At 47.6% G+C, this 15,576-nt stretch overlaps 1 protein-coding gene across 2 annotated transcripts in view; it reads left to right on the forward strand.

The window, feature by feature from the left end:
• FBXW4 (F-box and WD repeat domain containing 4) overlaps positions 1-15,576 on the forward strand; it is a 116,860-nt gene that overhangs the window by 57,194 nt on the left and 44,090 nt on the right. For both annotated transcript variants that reach the window (XM_077877904.1, XM_077877903.1), the window contains exons 3-5: positions 651-836; positions 1,283-1,415; positions 6,322-6,416. In XM_077877904.1, coding sequence (XP_077734030.1) covers positions 651-836; positions 1,283-1,415; positions 6,322-6,416 — 414 coding nt within the window. The remainder of the gene's footprint in view (positions 1-650; positions 837-1,282; positions 1,416-6,321; positions 6,417-15,576) is intronic.

Here is a 15,576-nt window from a genome sequence, read left to right on the forward strand (position 1 = left end):
ATATACCCTATAATATAATGCAGGTATCCCCTGTGAGGATCTAGATAACTATCCAGGACATTAGCATCCTTTCCTAAATGGCCTTCTTCCTTTCACTTGCAAATGACCCCTTTGCTCTAGCAGGATTACGGAATGGGGCTTCTTGAGGTTCACTCTTCTCTTTTCTCCATCTGCTCCTTTGGGGAAGAGGTATGTGTGGGAGCCTTGGAACCTCACAACTTATCACTTAACACTTCAAATCATGGAAGATGCAGAATGAAAGACAATCACTTCATCTAGGTGGAAGATTTCTTTTTAACCCTCTCTGTGCTGCAGTCATTGAATTCGCCCGAGTTCTGTTTACCTACAAGAAGTCTATGCCAGTAATTCAGGTCTTAAGCACTCTCTAATTAAAAGTGATATTTTATTGTTCTTCTAGTTCTAACTCCCCTTTAGAAAATCCAAAGACTAGGTTACCATAAAGCTCAACTCTCTAGTTTTCTGAGGGTAGCCTAAGAGTAGGTAATTTTGAAGGAGAGGAGGGAGGTAAAGGCATAGCCATGCAGGTTGCCCTCACTAAGTTGGGGGATCAGTCGGCCTCTCCAAAGACTGGAGTTGGGTTTTCATGCTGTATCTTGATGATCCTTAAATTGTGTTTTACATCTCTTTAGTCAGATGCCCTGGATGCAGCTGGAAGGTGATTCTCTGTACATATCCCAGGCTAATTTCATCCTGGCCTATCAGTTCCGCCCGCATGGTGCCAGCTTGAACCGTCGGCCCCTGGGAGTCTTTGCTGGGCATGATGAGGACGTCTGCCGCTTCGTGCTGGCCAACTCACATATTATCAGTGCAGGAGGGTAAGTGCTTCAGGCTGCTTCTTCCTTACATTCTTCGGGGAATTTCTGCTTGCCTGCCTCTGACTTCTCTCTCTCAACTCCACAGGGATGAGGAGGGAGACCCTAAGAAGAGGGAGTGGTGTTTTTTGTTTTTGTTTTTCCATTTGAAGCAGAGAGATTTAGCAAAGGCACTTAATAGGGTTAACTGGAGAAGGAAAACAGAGCCCTTAATGAAAAGTGAAGCTGGTTTTGATACTCTCACAGGGGGAATTTCTTATGTCTCTCCGTTTGTTCAGCCTCAAGTGTACTGAAGAAGTAGAGGTATCTGAGAGCTCAGCGCCTTGTTGAGCTGAATTGCCTAAAACAGCAAATTTGGACATCATTGAAGACTCAGGCTGCTTTGTAGCCTTGTTCTCTTCTGACAGAATAATTGGCTACTGGGGGTGGGCTCCCTATTTCTCTCCTAGAGATGGGAAGATTGGCGTTCATAAGATCCATAGCACCTTCACGGTCAAGTACTCGGCTCATGAACAGGAGGTGAACTGTGTGGATTGTAGAGGGGGCATCATTGTGAGTGGCTCCAGGGACAGGACGGCCAAGGTGAGTGGTCTCCCCCTTATGTACGGTTATTCCCTCCTGTCTATAGGGAGTGGGGTAGGAGAGGGTGGATAGGGCCTTGAGTCTTGGGATTGGCTGAGGGCATTGGGTGGGGGCGGGGGGGCGACATGATAAAGGACTTACTTATGTGCCTCTGGCATGCAGCTTGCTATGCCAGGCCATGTCCCTGCCAGCTGGCCTGAGAAAGGAGTGGACAGTGGCTGGGAAGCTTGCCACTCACTTGAAATGTGGCGTGAACTCAAAAACAGAGGGCCTGGCCAGCTTTTCCTCCCTGTGCTGAATTTCCTCAAGTTTGTGGGTTGAGTTCTGACCCCAATATTTTATTTTAAAATCTCCCTCCTTTTGCTTGCTCTCTGTTTAGGGAGGTTAATTTTTCACCACCTTGTTTATAAGCAATCAGGCTGATAATTAAAATGTGTTTTTACTGCTTCTCTGGAGAGTGATGTGGTCAGTAAGCAGTAGAATGATGAGGAGAGAAGGGCGTTTTTGGGTGCATCATTGCCAAACTGCCTGGTCTATAGTCCGTCGCCTGCCAAGGCAAAACAGAGTGAAGCCGATGAGCACTGTGACCCCTGCTTTATGGACTCTGCTCACCCACATTTGAGTCCAACAGGCCTCCACCCTCGAGACAGAGAAGAATGTCTTTCTCTATCTCTGTGTTCGGCAGCCTTGGACAGGGCCTGCACACACCTGGTCCTTTGGGGCTGCCATGGGAACCTTGCTGACAATTTGGTTGAGGTGCAGGAGGCCCATAGTATGGGAAACTCCATAGTGTCACCAGGAATAAAATGCCTGTTGGTGTCAGCAAATGAGCCTCTAGGATACCTGGGGAGGGTCTCAGGTGAGGGAAGTTGCAGTTTTTACTCACTAACTTTTCTGCTTCCATGTACCCTTCAGTGATTACTCCTTCATAGAAAAATGCCACCAATTTATATAAAAAGAAGGGCTATATATATGTTACCTTCTACTTATGGAAGTTTCTCCTCCCTTTTGTCTTTTCTCCCCTTACACTTTGTGTTCTGTCTGAGAGACATGCACAGCATCACAGGAGGCCAGAGAGAAATCCAGAAACACTTTTGAACCAACTCAGAAACTGAATTTCCTATTGCCTGTTTCCCCCACCCTATAACTTCAGGTTTCTGATTGGTCACTGTCTTCATACTATTCCTTGCAAAGAGACTGGCCTTAACCCACTGTACTGCTCAGAAACCAGTTTGGGTTAGAAATCATTTTGGATTGTGTGACCTAAATATTCCCATCTCTTCTGGCATCTTCCTGTCATGGCTGCAAGTCCCTCCTCCACCGCCCCTCCTTTTCAGTGATATGTCTTTCTTCTCTCCTGTTCTCTGTGGTCTGACACCCAGAGCAGCATACGGACTAAGCTTTGTGACCACACGTAGCCGTTCAAGGGGATGGGCTGCTTACATTCAAAGGATAGCGATTTTATTTGAGATATTGGGTTAGTTTCATGTTTTAAGTCCTGACTCAACCCTATTTGGTGGACTCAGTTTTTTTTTTTTTTTTTTTTTTTAGCATTAAAGTAGGTACTTTCTAATTCCAAAATTATCACCACAGCACATCCGGTTCCTTTTGAGGATTTCTTTGAAGTCAGTGAAAGAATTCTTCCCCACTCCGGCTCTTCAACTCTAGAAAGCTGGCCTGCTATTCTGGGGCTCCCCATTGACCTCCAGGCCAACTCATCTTTGCAGATTTCTGGGTGCTGCTTCTGCTCCCTCTGTGTCACTGCCTCTGCCTCCAGCTGCCTTTATCTTCCTGACCTGTTTTCGCATTACCCATCCACTGGTCTTCTATAACCAGCCCTCCATTTCTTGTCAGCGGCTTCTGCAGCTCCACAGCTGCTTCTGTAGGCTTCTGATACACCCCAGCCTACGTGAGAACTTAGTCATGTTTGCCTGGAAACATCTCTAGCCTGTTTGTTGGGAGTTCCCCTAAATACGTACTGCGTTTTAGGAAAGTGATTTGTTTTAGTGGGGTGAAAGGAACGAAAATGTTTTCTCCATAAGACTTCCAGAGTTAGAGACTGCTCAGGGAACCTTCTTCCTCCCTCCTCCCCACCCCTACTTTCAAACTTACCCTGACTTAGTTTGGATTGCCCCTCTGGGCTTTGGTGAGGCCAGCTCCATCCTGTGATGTGATAGGAATGTAGGAGTGTTCTCAGTGGGCCTGGGCTGGTCCTGACCATTCTTTCATTATCTCTTTATTTCTCTGTTCTTCCATTCACTTAAAAGTGCCTACTGTATGCAAGACATAAGTGTACACGGCACGAGGGCTCTTCAAAGGTGAGGAAAAGATAGCTTTTCTTCTTCAGGCAAGCTGAGACATGCATGCAGTGGCTCTGAAGCTGATCGGAAGTGGCCAGGACTGTGAAGTGTAAGGCTATAGGGAGAGGGCCAGAAAGTTCAGAGGGTGGAGAGATCACATCTGGCTTGAAAGGGGAGACTTTATGAAGGAGGGAACATTTGAACTTGTTGGTTTTTCCTTCTTTTAGTTATTTTTCAATGCAGAGACTTGCTTATTTGTATACAAGTAGCCAGGAATGATGCTAAAAGCACTTTACATTTGTTCATTTTCTCCTTTTCTCTAGGAGAATTGTTTCCCCACATAATTATGCTCATAATATACTTTGCATACCCAATATACCCAACTGTATCTACTTTATAAGGTTTTCTATTATTATTACAAATTATTTGTAAGTGTCATCTTTAATGGCACAATAAGCAAGAAGAACCACTGTTATTGAATGCCTAATACCTGCCAAATGCTGTGCTGCCATGTTAGGTGCTTGGCATTTCTGCAGCCCTCTAAAGAGAGGTATTATTTCCTGTTGTACACATGAATAAACTGAGGCTAAGAAGCCCTGAAATATCCCTGAGATCAGAGATAATAAATCACAACTGGGTTCAAACCCAAATGTGTCTGATTCCAAAGCCCACACCTGTTCTTCCTGCAACCGTCAGCTGTAGGGGATATATTTATTTATTTATTTATGTATGTATGTATGTATGTATGTATGTATTTACTTACTTACTTACCATACAGGCTTTTCTTTATTTTAGAATTTTTATCTTAGGGTAGAGTCTCAGCAATACTTACTGGGCGTAAGGCTTTGGTGGTTTTAAAGGTCTTGTTATATGTCATCAACTGCTTTTTGAAAGGACTATATAAATGTCCATTTCTGCTGAGTTATATCTTTTCCAGGGATGGGTTTTTTTGGATCTGACCACTGAGGGTAAAGGTGTGATCAACATATTGTTGTCAACTCCTATCCCTCAGGTGTCACAACCCTCAGGTTTCTGGTGGATGGTGTGCTGCTGGGGCAGGACAGGAGGGCCACTTTCCCAACATCATGCTCAGCATTGGCAGCAAGCCTTCTGAGCCACTCCCGGACACCAGGAACCTTAGCCTGTGATTTGCAGGCTGTGATTGGGGTTGTTGATGAGTTCAGGACTGGGGTTGGTACCATAGATTTTGTAATCCTTAGTGTCTCCTCACCCTCCGACCTGCTAGGGAGTTGGCATGTCAGAAAAGGCAAACCTCTCTTCCAGGCTGGGAATGTCTGAAAGAAGACATTAGAAGTACATCTAGTTACTAGCAAAGTGGCCTGGCTGTAGATACAGAAGAGTAAGCCAGAATCAGGGCACTCCAGGGAAGCTGTGGTATTTACCTTTGTTTTCTGCCTTTTCTTGTTCAGGATCTTCTTGTTAGGTTGACTTTTCCTTTTCTCTATGTTGGAAGTAACTCATGCCCTCCTCCCCCTGTCATGCATAACACAAAATCTTAAAACACTTTTTCCTTTTATAGGGAAGAGATGTCATGTGACCCTAAGAAGGCAAGACCACCCCCACTCCATCACCTGCCCCTTAAACTCAAGGAGTGTTTCCTGAAAGTTCTTCCATCTAAGGTCCTGCCTGGCTTTTGTGTGTTCCCCTTATAGCACTGCAGGGACCTTGAGAGGTCAGTGATCCATCTGGCAGCCTTAGAATCCCTCCTTGGCTGCTGTCTAGGACAGCCCTGTACATTTGAGGCTTCCTTTCTGTTTGGTTAGAGGCTTATTTCCCCGAGTGTGTCATCTGGGGTTGGGTGAGGTGAGGGGGGCCATGTGCTTAATGGAGATTTCTAAATGCACTGGCCGCTGAGGGCTCCCTGAGTGTTGATTAGAGCTAAGCCCAGAGTGGCTGCTAATGTACATTCCTGACTGATAGGGACCAGATAACGTGCTCCAAGCAATATTTTTAACCTGTAGGAGATATGGAAGCTTAAAAGAGTTAAGCTTTTCTGCTACTTTTGGTGACACTAGGTGCTAAATTCCCTGCTGACATGAATAGCGCTGGATCCTGGGCATTATCAACAAACAAACAACAACACATCACCTTTGTGCTTTGAAGCCTCTCTTCTTCTTCCATTCTTTCCTTCCTTTGTATCTTTCTTTTTACTTCTCTCTCTTAATTCTGCTCTAGTTCTGTCTTTGTTCCCCCATACTGTGCCTTGATCTTCCTCTTCCTCCCAACCTCCCGAAGGAAAATCTGGGTGAAAGACAGGAAAAAGGAAAAACCCCAGCCACAAGAGAGGCGAGCTCCACCCACTCACCCTGCTTAGTCAAGTCATAGCTGAAGAGTGTGGAGCTTCGGATTCCCTGGTATAAAATTGGGTGGTGAAGAAGGGCTCTCAGGTGGACGTTAAGAGGGTGGTTTGGACTGGGAGTCAGGTAGGTTAGCCAGAGGCTGGGGAGGCTCCTCTGCTCATATTCTGAGCTCAGCATATACAAGACAGAAAGAAAAGAAGTCTCCACCACCACCCCCCACTCTCGACACTCACCCCACATCCCCATTTCAGGCAGTATTAAGGAGAGCATCTCTTCTGTTTCCAGGTGTGGCCTTTGGCCTCAGGTCGGCTGGGGCAGTGCTTACACACCATCCAAACTGAAGACCGAGTGTGGTCCATTGCTATCAGCCCATTACTCAGGTAAGGGAGACACTTTTGGATATGGTTTTGTCCTGTATAATAATGCTTTTATTTCATGAGGTTGGGTGGGTGAGAAAATCTTCCACCTGTATATTCTAGGTTGCTTTGAGCCTGTCTTCTGGAGATTTTGAAAATCCTTCAGAGTCTTGAGGTCTGTGGTTCACTTCATATATGCATGAGGTGGGGGCTGACTTCCTAGGCATCTACCCCAGAAATGTGAAGGAAAAGATACTGTTAAGATGTCAGTGAATCAAGCTGGTTATAAGAGTGCCCCTTCTGGAGCATATGCCTTCTGGAGTTGCTTCCAAAGCAGAGGCCTGTTAGCACTCCTGTTGGGAGAGCCAACCTGCTCTCACAACACATATCTGTGTTTTGTTCCCCTTGGAAAATGTCTTTTGGAGTATCCCTTACAGAGTTGAGTCATCAGGAGAGACATGGGGCCTGTGTCCAATTGAGCCCTCATCCAAAGACATGTATGTTGGCTGGATTGATAATTGTATCAGAAGTGCCAAATTTTTTATGGTAGCTTTACCTTACCCTTTGACCTGTTATTCTTGAGCCTTCCCTGTAAATGAGTGAGCTTTGCTTTCTGACTTCAGCTTTCTAGGCTTTCTTATACTAAGGCAGAGCCTCTCTCATCCCCAGCAGGGTACATAGACTCTCTCCTGCACCTGCTGTCAGTGTTTGTTTTTCTAGGGTCTTCCCTCACTTCCTTCACCCCTCACTCCTCACCCAAGTGATCAACGGCAAAGCTGTAGGGCTGCCACCCTCCAACACGGGGCTTAAGTCAGTCACTAGTTTTACGAGAGAGTTGATTCCCCCCTGCCTTCCCCCACAAGACCCCCTTCAGCCTCCTTCTCACTCTATGGAGCCTGCACCCCTCCTCCTGCCCCCTTGTACAACTCCCTTTCAAATTTTTTTCTTTCTAAAGAATTAGAGCCGATTAGCCACGTCATTAATTCTTCAATTTGACGGCTGATATAGCAGGACCTGAAACACATTGCTGACCCCAGAGAATGGAGACCCCGTTCCTTAACATATTGACGATGGGAGAAGTTAATTAAAATTCCACAGAGTGGAGGTGTCGGCTAACCTATAAACCTGTCGCTGTTCAGAACAAATCATTCTAGCAATCCTAGGAAAGAGGGAAGGAAAGACCAGCAGGGAGTAGAGAGGCCCTAAGTGTGTGGGAGCGGAGAGTGGAAAACAGAGCCATTGGGCACTGTCCCTCTGTGGTGTTTTTCCATTGCTGCCCCTTTTAAAGCCAGTTGGCCAGGCTTGGGGATCTGTGGGCTGGATGTATGTAAGGATTGAAGGAAGGCAGGATAGCCCGTGGGAGGTGGCAGATGGGCTGGTGACCGTCCTATGGACTTCTGCTGGCTTCAGGAGACTAGAGTGGACTAGAGTAGCGCTGGTGGTAGAGTACAGCTCTTCAGGGCTGGAGATTTAGGCCAAAGAACACGGCCAGGCTCAACTAGCACCCTGTCCCTTGGACCTCTACTCCTGCCACTTCTCTGGAATGTGTTAAGCTACCCCTTAGCAGCATAGAGCATGACAACTGTTGATGATAGTTTCAGTAAAAGAGGTTGAGGTCAGAGTCTGCTTTGTCATTAAGAAGCATTTTAGAACATAGTAAGCTGTGTTTTGTTTTGCCCATAGCTTGCAGACTGGCTTTGAGGAAGGGCCTAGCTTTATGCCAGTACCAGTACTAGTCAACAATGGCCACACAACTAGATGCTAGCATGCATTAGTCATGTGCCCTGTGCCAGACCCTTTGCTAAGTCCTTGATCTGTCTCATCTTTGGGGAAATCCCGGGTCTTCTGTTTTCTTCTCATTCCCCTTCAGAGTCTTCTTGTCCTCTTGGTGTACTTCCTTGGCCCTAGGCTGAGTCTTTCACTCACTGTTGACTGGTTGTTCAGCTCCCAAACCACAGTTGTTCAAGATGACCTTTTTCCTAGCTCGACATATGGTGTTGTGGACTCAAAATAGTTTGCACGTGGGATGCTGGCTTTACTAGATGGCTGGGGCTATGCTGCTGTTCTCTCCCCCACCCCACCCCATTTTCTCTTACCCTGAAGTGTACTGGACTAGGGCTGTGTTGTCCCATTGTTAGACCCATTTCTTCTCCGTGTCCATGAATTTGAACCTTTCAATGAACGCTTCCATTTTCCCAATCTGGGGAAGCCCTGCCTCCTAGCCTCATGGTTTGTTCTGAAACACAGGGTTCTGCTTTGCCACCACCAGCCAAGTGGTCTTAGGTGAGTCATTCCCTTCTCTGAGACTGTTTCCTTTCTAGACCTTACTAGATGATTATGAAGATGACCTGAAATAATAAGAAAGTACTCGGTAATGCTAAAAGGGCTAGCTCATCGTGTCAACCAGAATCTCTCCTCTCCGGGATAGCATTTGTTCAGAGGCTTTCATTGCTCTCCTGTCTCTAGCTTGGCTGGGGGCTTCTCCTGGCCCTCCTGGAGTTACACCTCCTCAGCATCTTCTTGAGGTGGGGGACCCTCAGCAGGAATCTCTGTCCCTTCCACCACCTTGAGTGTTCCTGCCCTTGCTGGCTGTCTTCTGTTCCCCTCCCTGCCACCTTCCCTGTCGAGTCCAGGCATCAGGGTGTGCGTGGTCACTAATGGTATGTGACTGGGACCCCCTGACAGAGAACGGGAGGGGCAGTGGAGCAGCAGCTACCCTCTGGGGCTGGTATTCCTGGTTGACGTGATGACTTCCCAGCCTCTCACTGTTCCCTCATACCTTTATTTATTTATTTTTTTAAAAGATTTTATTTATTTATTCATGAGAGAGAGAAAGAGAGAGGCAGACACCTAGGCAGGGTGAAAAGCAGGCTCCATGCAGGGAGTCTAATGTAGGACTTGATCCTGGGGCTCCAGCACCACATCCTGAGCCAAAGGCAGATGCTCAACTGCTGAGCCACCCAGGTGTCCCTCCCTCATACCTTTAGAAGGAACCTGAATGGATAGGAGACCTGCCATATCCCTTTTCTCAATTAATCTCTTTCTTCTATTGAAAACAGTTTGTCAGGGCAGCCCTGGTGGCTCAGTGGTTTAGCGCCATCTTCAGCCCGGGGTGTGATCCTGGAGACCCAGGATCGAGTCCCACATAGGGCTCCCCGTGCATGGAGCCTGCTTCTCCCTCTGCCTGTGTCTGCCTCTCTCTCTCTCTGTGTCTGCCATGAATAAATAAATAAAATCTTTAAAAAAAAAAAAAAGAAAACAGTTTGTCAGAGCTAGGCATTGTGTTTATCTATGATGCTGGGGCTTTGCTGCCTTCTTTCCTTAGGTGTGTGCTTAGACACTTGTAGTAGGAAACATGAAACCTCAAGCCTCGGGCTTTATTTGAGGTGCTCAAGACTGAGAGAAAGCTGGGATTCCATCCTGTGTCCAAATATCACCTTTCCTTCCTCCCGTGACCTTGAGTTCTTGATTGGTAAACAGCTGTGGAGGGTGATATTTAATATCAGATACATGCTTAGAGCTGGGTCTAGGTACTTGAAACCACAGAAGGAAAACCAGTAGGTCCAGGCAAGGACCTTCTCTTTACCTCTTGTGTGCCCTCCTCCCTGTCTTCTTGCCCCGGCACCAGTAATTCTGTTTTTAAGATTCCTGACTTATAGGTGAAGCCCCCTATAGAGGAGGCCCAGCCTGGAGCTGTCGGATGAGAGCAAGAAGGGCAGGCTGAGGTAGGAGAGAGGGGAACTGTGGGAGGCTTACCTGGGACATAAGGGGATATGTCCAAGTGTGCTTGTGTAGCTCATCTACAACCTCCTGAGGTCACACTGAATTCCAAGCACTTTTCCATGAGCAACACAGAAAAGTAGAATTTTTTAAAATGTGCAGTAAGTTCTATTGCTATTTAAAAATTATTTCCAGGGATGCCTGAGTGGCTCAGTGGTTGAGCATTTGCCTTTGGCTCAGGGCATAATCCTGGGGTCCTGGGATCAAGTCCAACATCAGGCTCCCCATGGGGAGCCTGCTTCTCCCTCTACCTGTGTCTCTGCCTCTCTTTCTGTGTCTCTCATGAATAAACAAATAAAATATTTAAAATAAAATAAAATAAAAATTATTTCCAGCTGAATAAATTTAGCAATTACTCAAGAGTGAGGAAATACAGAATGGCTAAGGATTCCTTCCTTCCTTTGGAATTTGCATCCCTCCTTCCCTCCCTTCCTCCTCACTGCCCCTGCCTATTGACCAAACCCTTGGTGTATGTCAGCTCCTGTGAGGATTTTACCTGGTGGTGGGGTAAAAGGGCACATAACTATAATGGCTGCCAGGTGATACTGAGTGCCCGAAACTCAGCCAATGTCTGGCTGAGGGGGAAGGGGGTGTCACTGCCACAGCCCTCCTCAGCAGAGAGAGATATTGAGGCTCAGGGAAGACTGATATAGGGCCTACGTGGCATGGGGCAGAAGAGGTAGCAGTTCATGCTCAGGTCTCTAGCCTACGGCCTCGTCCTATGTGCTGAGGGACGACCACGAGGCAGGCCCTAGGTCATTGCTCTGCCTTTGTCCACCAGCATGTTGGACAGTAGCTGTGGCTCTTAAAAGGCTTCTGGGGACTGAGGAACATTCTCTCCTAGAGGACCAAGTAGAGCTGGAGGCTTGGGGAGAGGGCACTACATCCTTGGTGCCAGGACTCACTCAGGCGGCTGTGAGTGCTTGCACCATCCTAGGAGCATGAATGCTCTTTGATCTTTGGTTTGCAGGGGAGTGGGGGAGTGCACCAAACCAGCTGTGGGGCCATGGGGGGCAAAATGATTCCAGAGACCCACTTACCCTGTTTTCCTGCTAAGGGAAGAGTGAGGAGCCCACAACTCCTCCTTCCTCCACAGATACCATATTTATGGCCCTGCAGGAACCAAGGTGATGCTCAGCATACTTCTTTCCCCATCTCTGAACAACACTTGCTATCGTGTGAGTGAGTGTGGTCAGGAAGGCTTCCCAGGACACTTGGGTTTTAATCCCTTCTCTCTTGTTTCTGTCATTAGGGAAATATATGAGTGGTATAGGTGTAGAAAATTGACTTAGCTGTGTTATTAAATATACAATATAATTTTGTGTGACTTTGCTCACTGTGGTGGCCTGTTTGTTTTTTGGGGGAATAGTCCAAGTCTGCATGAAATGTACCGATTCAAATTTGCAAAGTGAGTTATGGCCTCTGGGGGGTTTTGATGGAGGAGCTGCCCCTGCTTGCTTCATTTCTCCCAGAGGTGAGGGAGAGTCTGGAAGGAGAGCAATCACTGTGTACTGTTCAGGGAGGGGGTGGGCTTCTGGGGAGAGCAGGGTGTTTGTTTCAGTGGCTACAGGGTTTACTTTGTGTTGTGTGTGTGGTAAACGCATATTCACCAGCCTGTTGAAATACACCTTTCTTTAGTGAAAGGTAATTGCATCTGGAGTTTTCTCTGAGAGGTTTGAAAGATTGGAAAAAGAGACAGCCAACTTTCAGTGTGGATTCTTTTGGTTCCCAGTGGCTTAGTGTTCCTTTGGCCCTGGACTTCATAACCCTGAGCTTTTAGGGGAAAATGAGTCAAAAGTAAAGGTTGTGCCTCTGAGTTTTGTTTTTTTTTGTGGTTGGTGATGGGTAGCTGGGCTGTGAAAAGGATCCCTAACCTCGATAACCTGAGGAAAGACACTGATGGCTGACTCGGTCGTGCTTTACATTGTGGCTTGGCCTGTGGCCAATTCTATCTCTCTGTCCTGCCTTCCCAGGGCCAGAGCAGAGGGAAGTTTCCTCCAGGGGCTGTCTGGGGAAAGGAGACCTTCCCTAAGCAAGGAATGGCTTGGTGTCCTCGTTTGCCAGGCTACCAAGCACACAGGAGGGAGCCTCCTGGATGAGAGAGTCAGAGGCACAAAGATACCATGGATGGACAGGGAGCCGGAATGGTTGGAAGAGGAGGCAAGACATCTGGAGAAAGACAGGAGCTCTGGAATGCTAGATGGGCCTCCTGGTCCAACCTGAAATGACTGTAAATTGGAAAAGGATCAGTGTAGGGGTGCAATCGAAACAGAGTCTGGTGCTGCTGAATCTCAGTGCCATGCCTGCTGCCTAGGCTAAGCCAAGCCTCTTCAGTGGGTGTGAGTGTATCCATCAGTAGCAGGGATGAGCTTCCACAATGGTGGGTTTCACTTCCTCAAGACCCTGGATTTCTGCCACTGCCCAGGGCAGGATGGGCACAGGGAGACTCATGTGCTGAGCTGCTGGCCTAAAACCAGTGACCCAACCAGCCCTGGCTGGCCCGGAACCCATCTGTGGGAGCAACTTCCTCCCTGGCCAGCAAGATTGGCTCTGTTGTTAAGAGCTGACTTAAATAAAACACCACAAATAGAAGCAGAAGCCGCTGCAGAAGATAGGGTGCTGCAGATACAGAGTCCTGCACCCGCAGAGCCTGCCTCTTCCAACGGGGCAACATTGCCTTCCCTCAGTCTCTGTCAAGTTCTTCCTCCTTCCCTTCCTCTCTCTCTGTTTCCATACTCAAGCATTGTTATGTGCTAGACCCTGGGGAAGCCACCATGAACTAGACAGTGTAGTGTGACAGCGACCAGTCAGATGGGTAATATGATGTGTTGAGTCCCCAGCTGGGGGACTAGCACATGGGAAGGACCGACCACCTGCCCCCAGTTCTGGCCTGTACCTCGGTTTCTGCTCGTCCCTTGTCAGGAAGAATGTCCTTTCCCTGCTGCAGCTGCCCCTGACTTTTCTGCGTTGTGTGTGCAGTGTGCCTGTGTTTGTCCACCTTTGATCACTGTTCTGCCAACAGATAATTTAGCAATCCACATCCCCAGGTGGAAGCATGGAGTTAATGTTAAAATTAGTTGGAGATACACACACACACACACACACACACACACACACATACTCTTTAAACTTCAGTGGGTGATGAAGCAGAGAGGGAGGCGGGAGGCGGGAGGGTGAAGGGGAGCCATAAATTCTGGGCCTGGTGTAGCTGTTCTGGAGCAGCCGGGAAGCCTCTGATGTCTCCACAGCACTTTCATTAACATTTAAATTAAGGGTTTGTTTTCCAGTCTGTTTTATAGGCAGGGACCTTTCATGGCCTGTCACATGCTCCCCTCCCCCTCCACCCCCCACCCCCCCAACAAGTGTGTAATTGTAGCCAGGGCTCTATCCTCACTGGGTCGAAGCTGGAGTTCAAAGGGAATTCCTGGAGCTAGAGCTCTGGAGGTACAGGGTGTAACAGTCAGGATGTGGGTGTTCCCTCTAACGCGAAGGTGCTCTTTCTCCTCTTGTCCCACCTGGGCTTTGCTCTGTTCTTTGAAGGGACACACACTTCAATCTGACTCTGACTCCTTCCCACCTTCCTTCCCCAGGGCCACAGGGCATGTGGGAAAGGGTACATCCATGAGTGGTTGCTCCTTCTATCACAAGTTAGGGCCTGGGACAGATGGTTCTAAGATACAGATCTTCATGCTTATCTTCTTCCTTTTGATTTTTTTTTTTTTTTTTTTTTTTTTTTTTTTGAGGAGAGGAGAATACTTCCTCCTCCTCTGTCTCCTCAGAGAAGCAACAATATAAAAGAGATTGCCATCTGAGAAGAACTTGTAATAGGGCCCTTTGGTCCCGAAAGGTGCATTCTGGCTTCAACAGCTATGTATATACACACTGTACGTGGCTGCTGGCTCTGAGGGTACACACATTTGAAATAACTTACTGATCTAGGAGATCATTTGAGACCTGTTTTCTCAGGTTCTGGCATTCAGAGGAAGCTCTTCTATACCTCACAGGGAGAATTATTCCTAAGCTTCCTTTCATACTGGCCTATCTGGCAGCACTTGAGAGTGTTTTGAAAAGACATCACTGCTCTGGTCTCAGTCCTCCCTGTCAGCATCCTGTTGATGAACAGATGACAAGAACATGTCCCAAACACCGTAGACCATCTCATTAATTCATAGCCTCAGGGCTGAGTTCACCCACTGCTGGTGTCCAGCTAGAGCTCCCTGCTGGACAGTGAAGAGAGGGGAATTTGCACCTTTCTCTCTTTCTGTGCAGAGGCTCAGAATTTTCTTTCTCTTGGAGCCTTGACTTTACTACTTGAATCACCATATCCACTTGAGTCCATGAATCCACTCAAACCATCTGTGACTTATCTGCAGGATTCAAGATGGCTGAGTGTCCTGCTCTCTTGTTCCAGGTAGCCCAGTCAACAGGTGGACACCCTCATGCCCTGGAGTCCTGCCTGAGAGGAGTGCGGGAGGAGCTGGGGCGACCCCTGTGCAGGTGCTGCTGGTCTCAGATTGCAGCCCAGGGTCCAGGCCCCGCCTGGCGGTGATTAATCTGGGACACGGGCCGGCAGAGGCCCAGCCAGGGCAGCTTTGGTCCCTCACTGTGAAGACCTTTGGCTCAAACACTGAACTGATCTCTAGAGCCGGCTTCGGCTTGAGTTTGATCTGTCAAGGCTAAAGAGGAACCTGATGGTGGGGCGGAAACTTCTAGCCCTGTCTGACTTATGGCACTGATCCGTTCCAGTGGCCCTGTCATGATAATACTCATATATTAAAAAAGATTTCCCCACCTGTTAGCTGTAACACTCAGATCAGTCAAAAAAGGGATCTTCATGGAATATCTGTGCTTTTAGTTTCTTGGGTGGATGGAGCTCATACTTGTAAGTAGATTGGGGGGTTGGGGGCAGCCCCGGTGGCTCAGTGGTTTAAGCGCCACCTTCAGTCCAGGGCATGATCCTGCAGACCGGGGATGGAGTCCCACATCAGGCTCCCTGCATGGAGCCTGCTTCTCCCTCTGCCTGTGTCTCTGCCTCTCTCTCTCTCTGTGTCTTTCATGAATAAATAAATAAAATCTTAAAAAAAAAAAAAAAAGATTGGGGGGTGGGGTAGGGTTTGTCCTGGGCCCAAGTAAAGAAGACAATGATGAGATGTGCCTTGGTCAGTAGCATAATATATGTTTGTGCATTGAGGGGGGTGATATCAAAAGTGGAAGGATTACCCCATCCTCCTGCTGCAAGTAGGTGGCTCTTGGGCCATTTGGGACAGATTTGGGTACTTCAGTTTCGAGTCAATTCTTAAGTTCCTTGTATTCTTCTTCTTTTTTTTTTTTTTTAAAGCTTTTATTCATTTTTTCTTGAGAGAAAGAGAGAGAGAGAGAGGCAGAGACACAGGCAGAGGGAGAA

Source organism: Canis aureus, chromosome 29 (assembly GCF_053574225.1).
Source record: "Canis aureus isolate CA01 chromosome 29, VMU_Caureus_v.1.0, whole genome shotgun sequence".
NCBI lineage: Eukaryota > Metazoa > Chordata > Mammalia > Carnivora > Canidae > Canis > Canis aureus.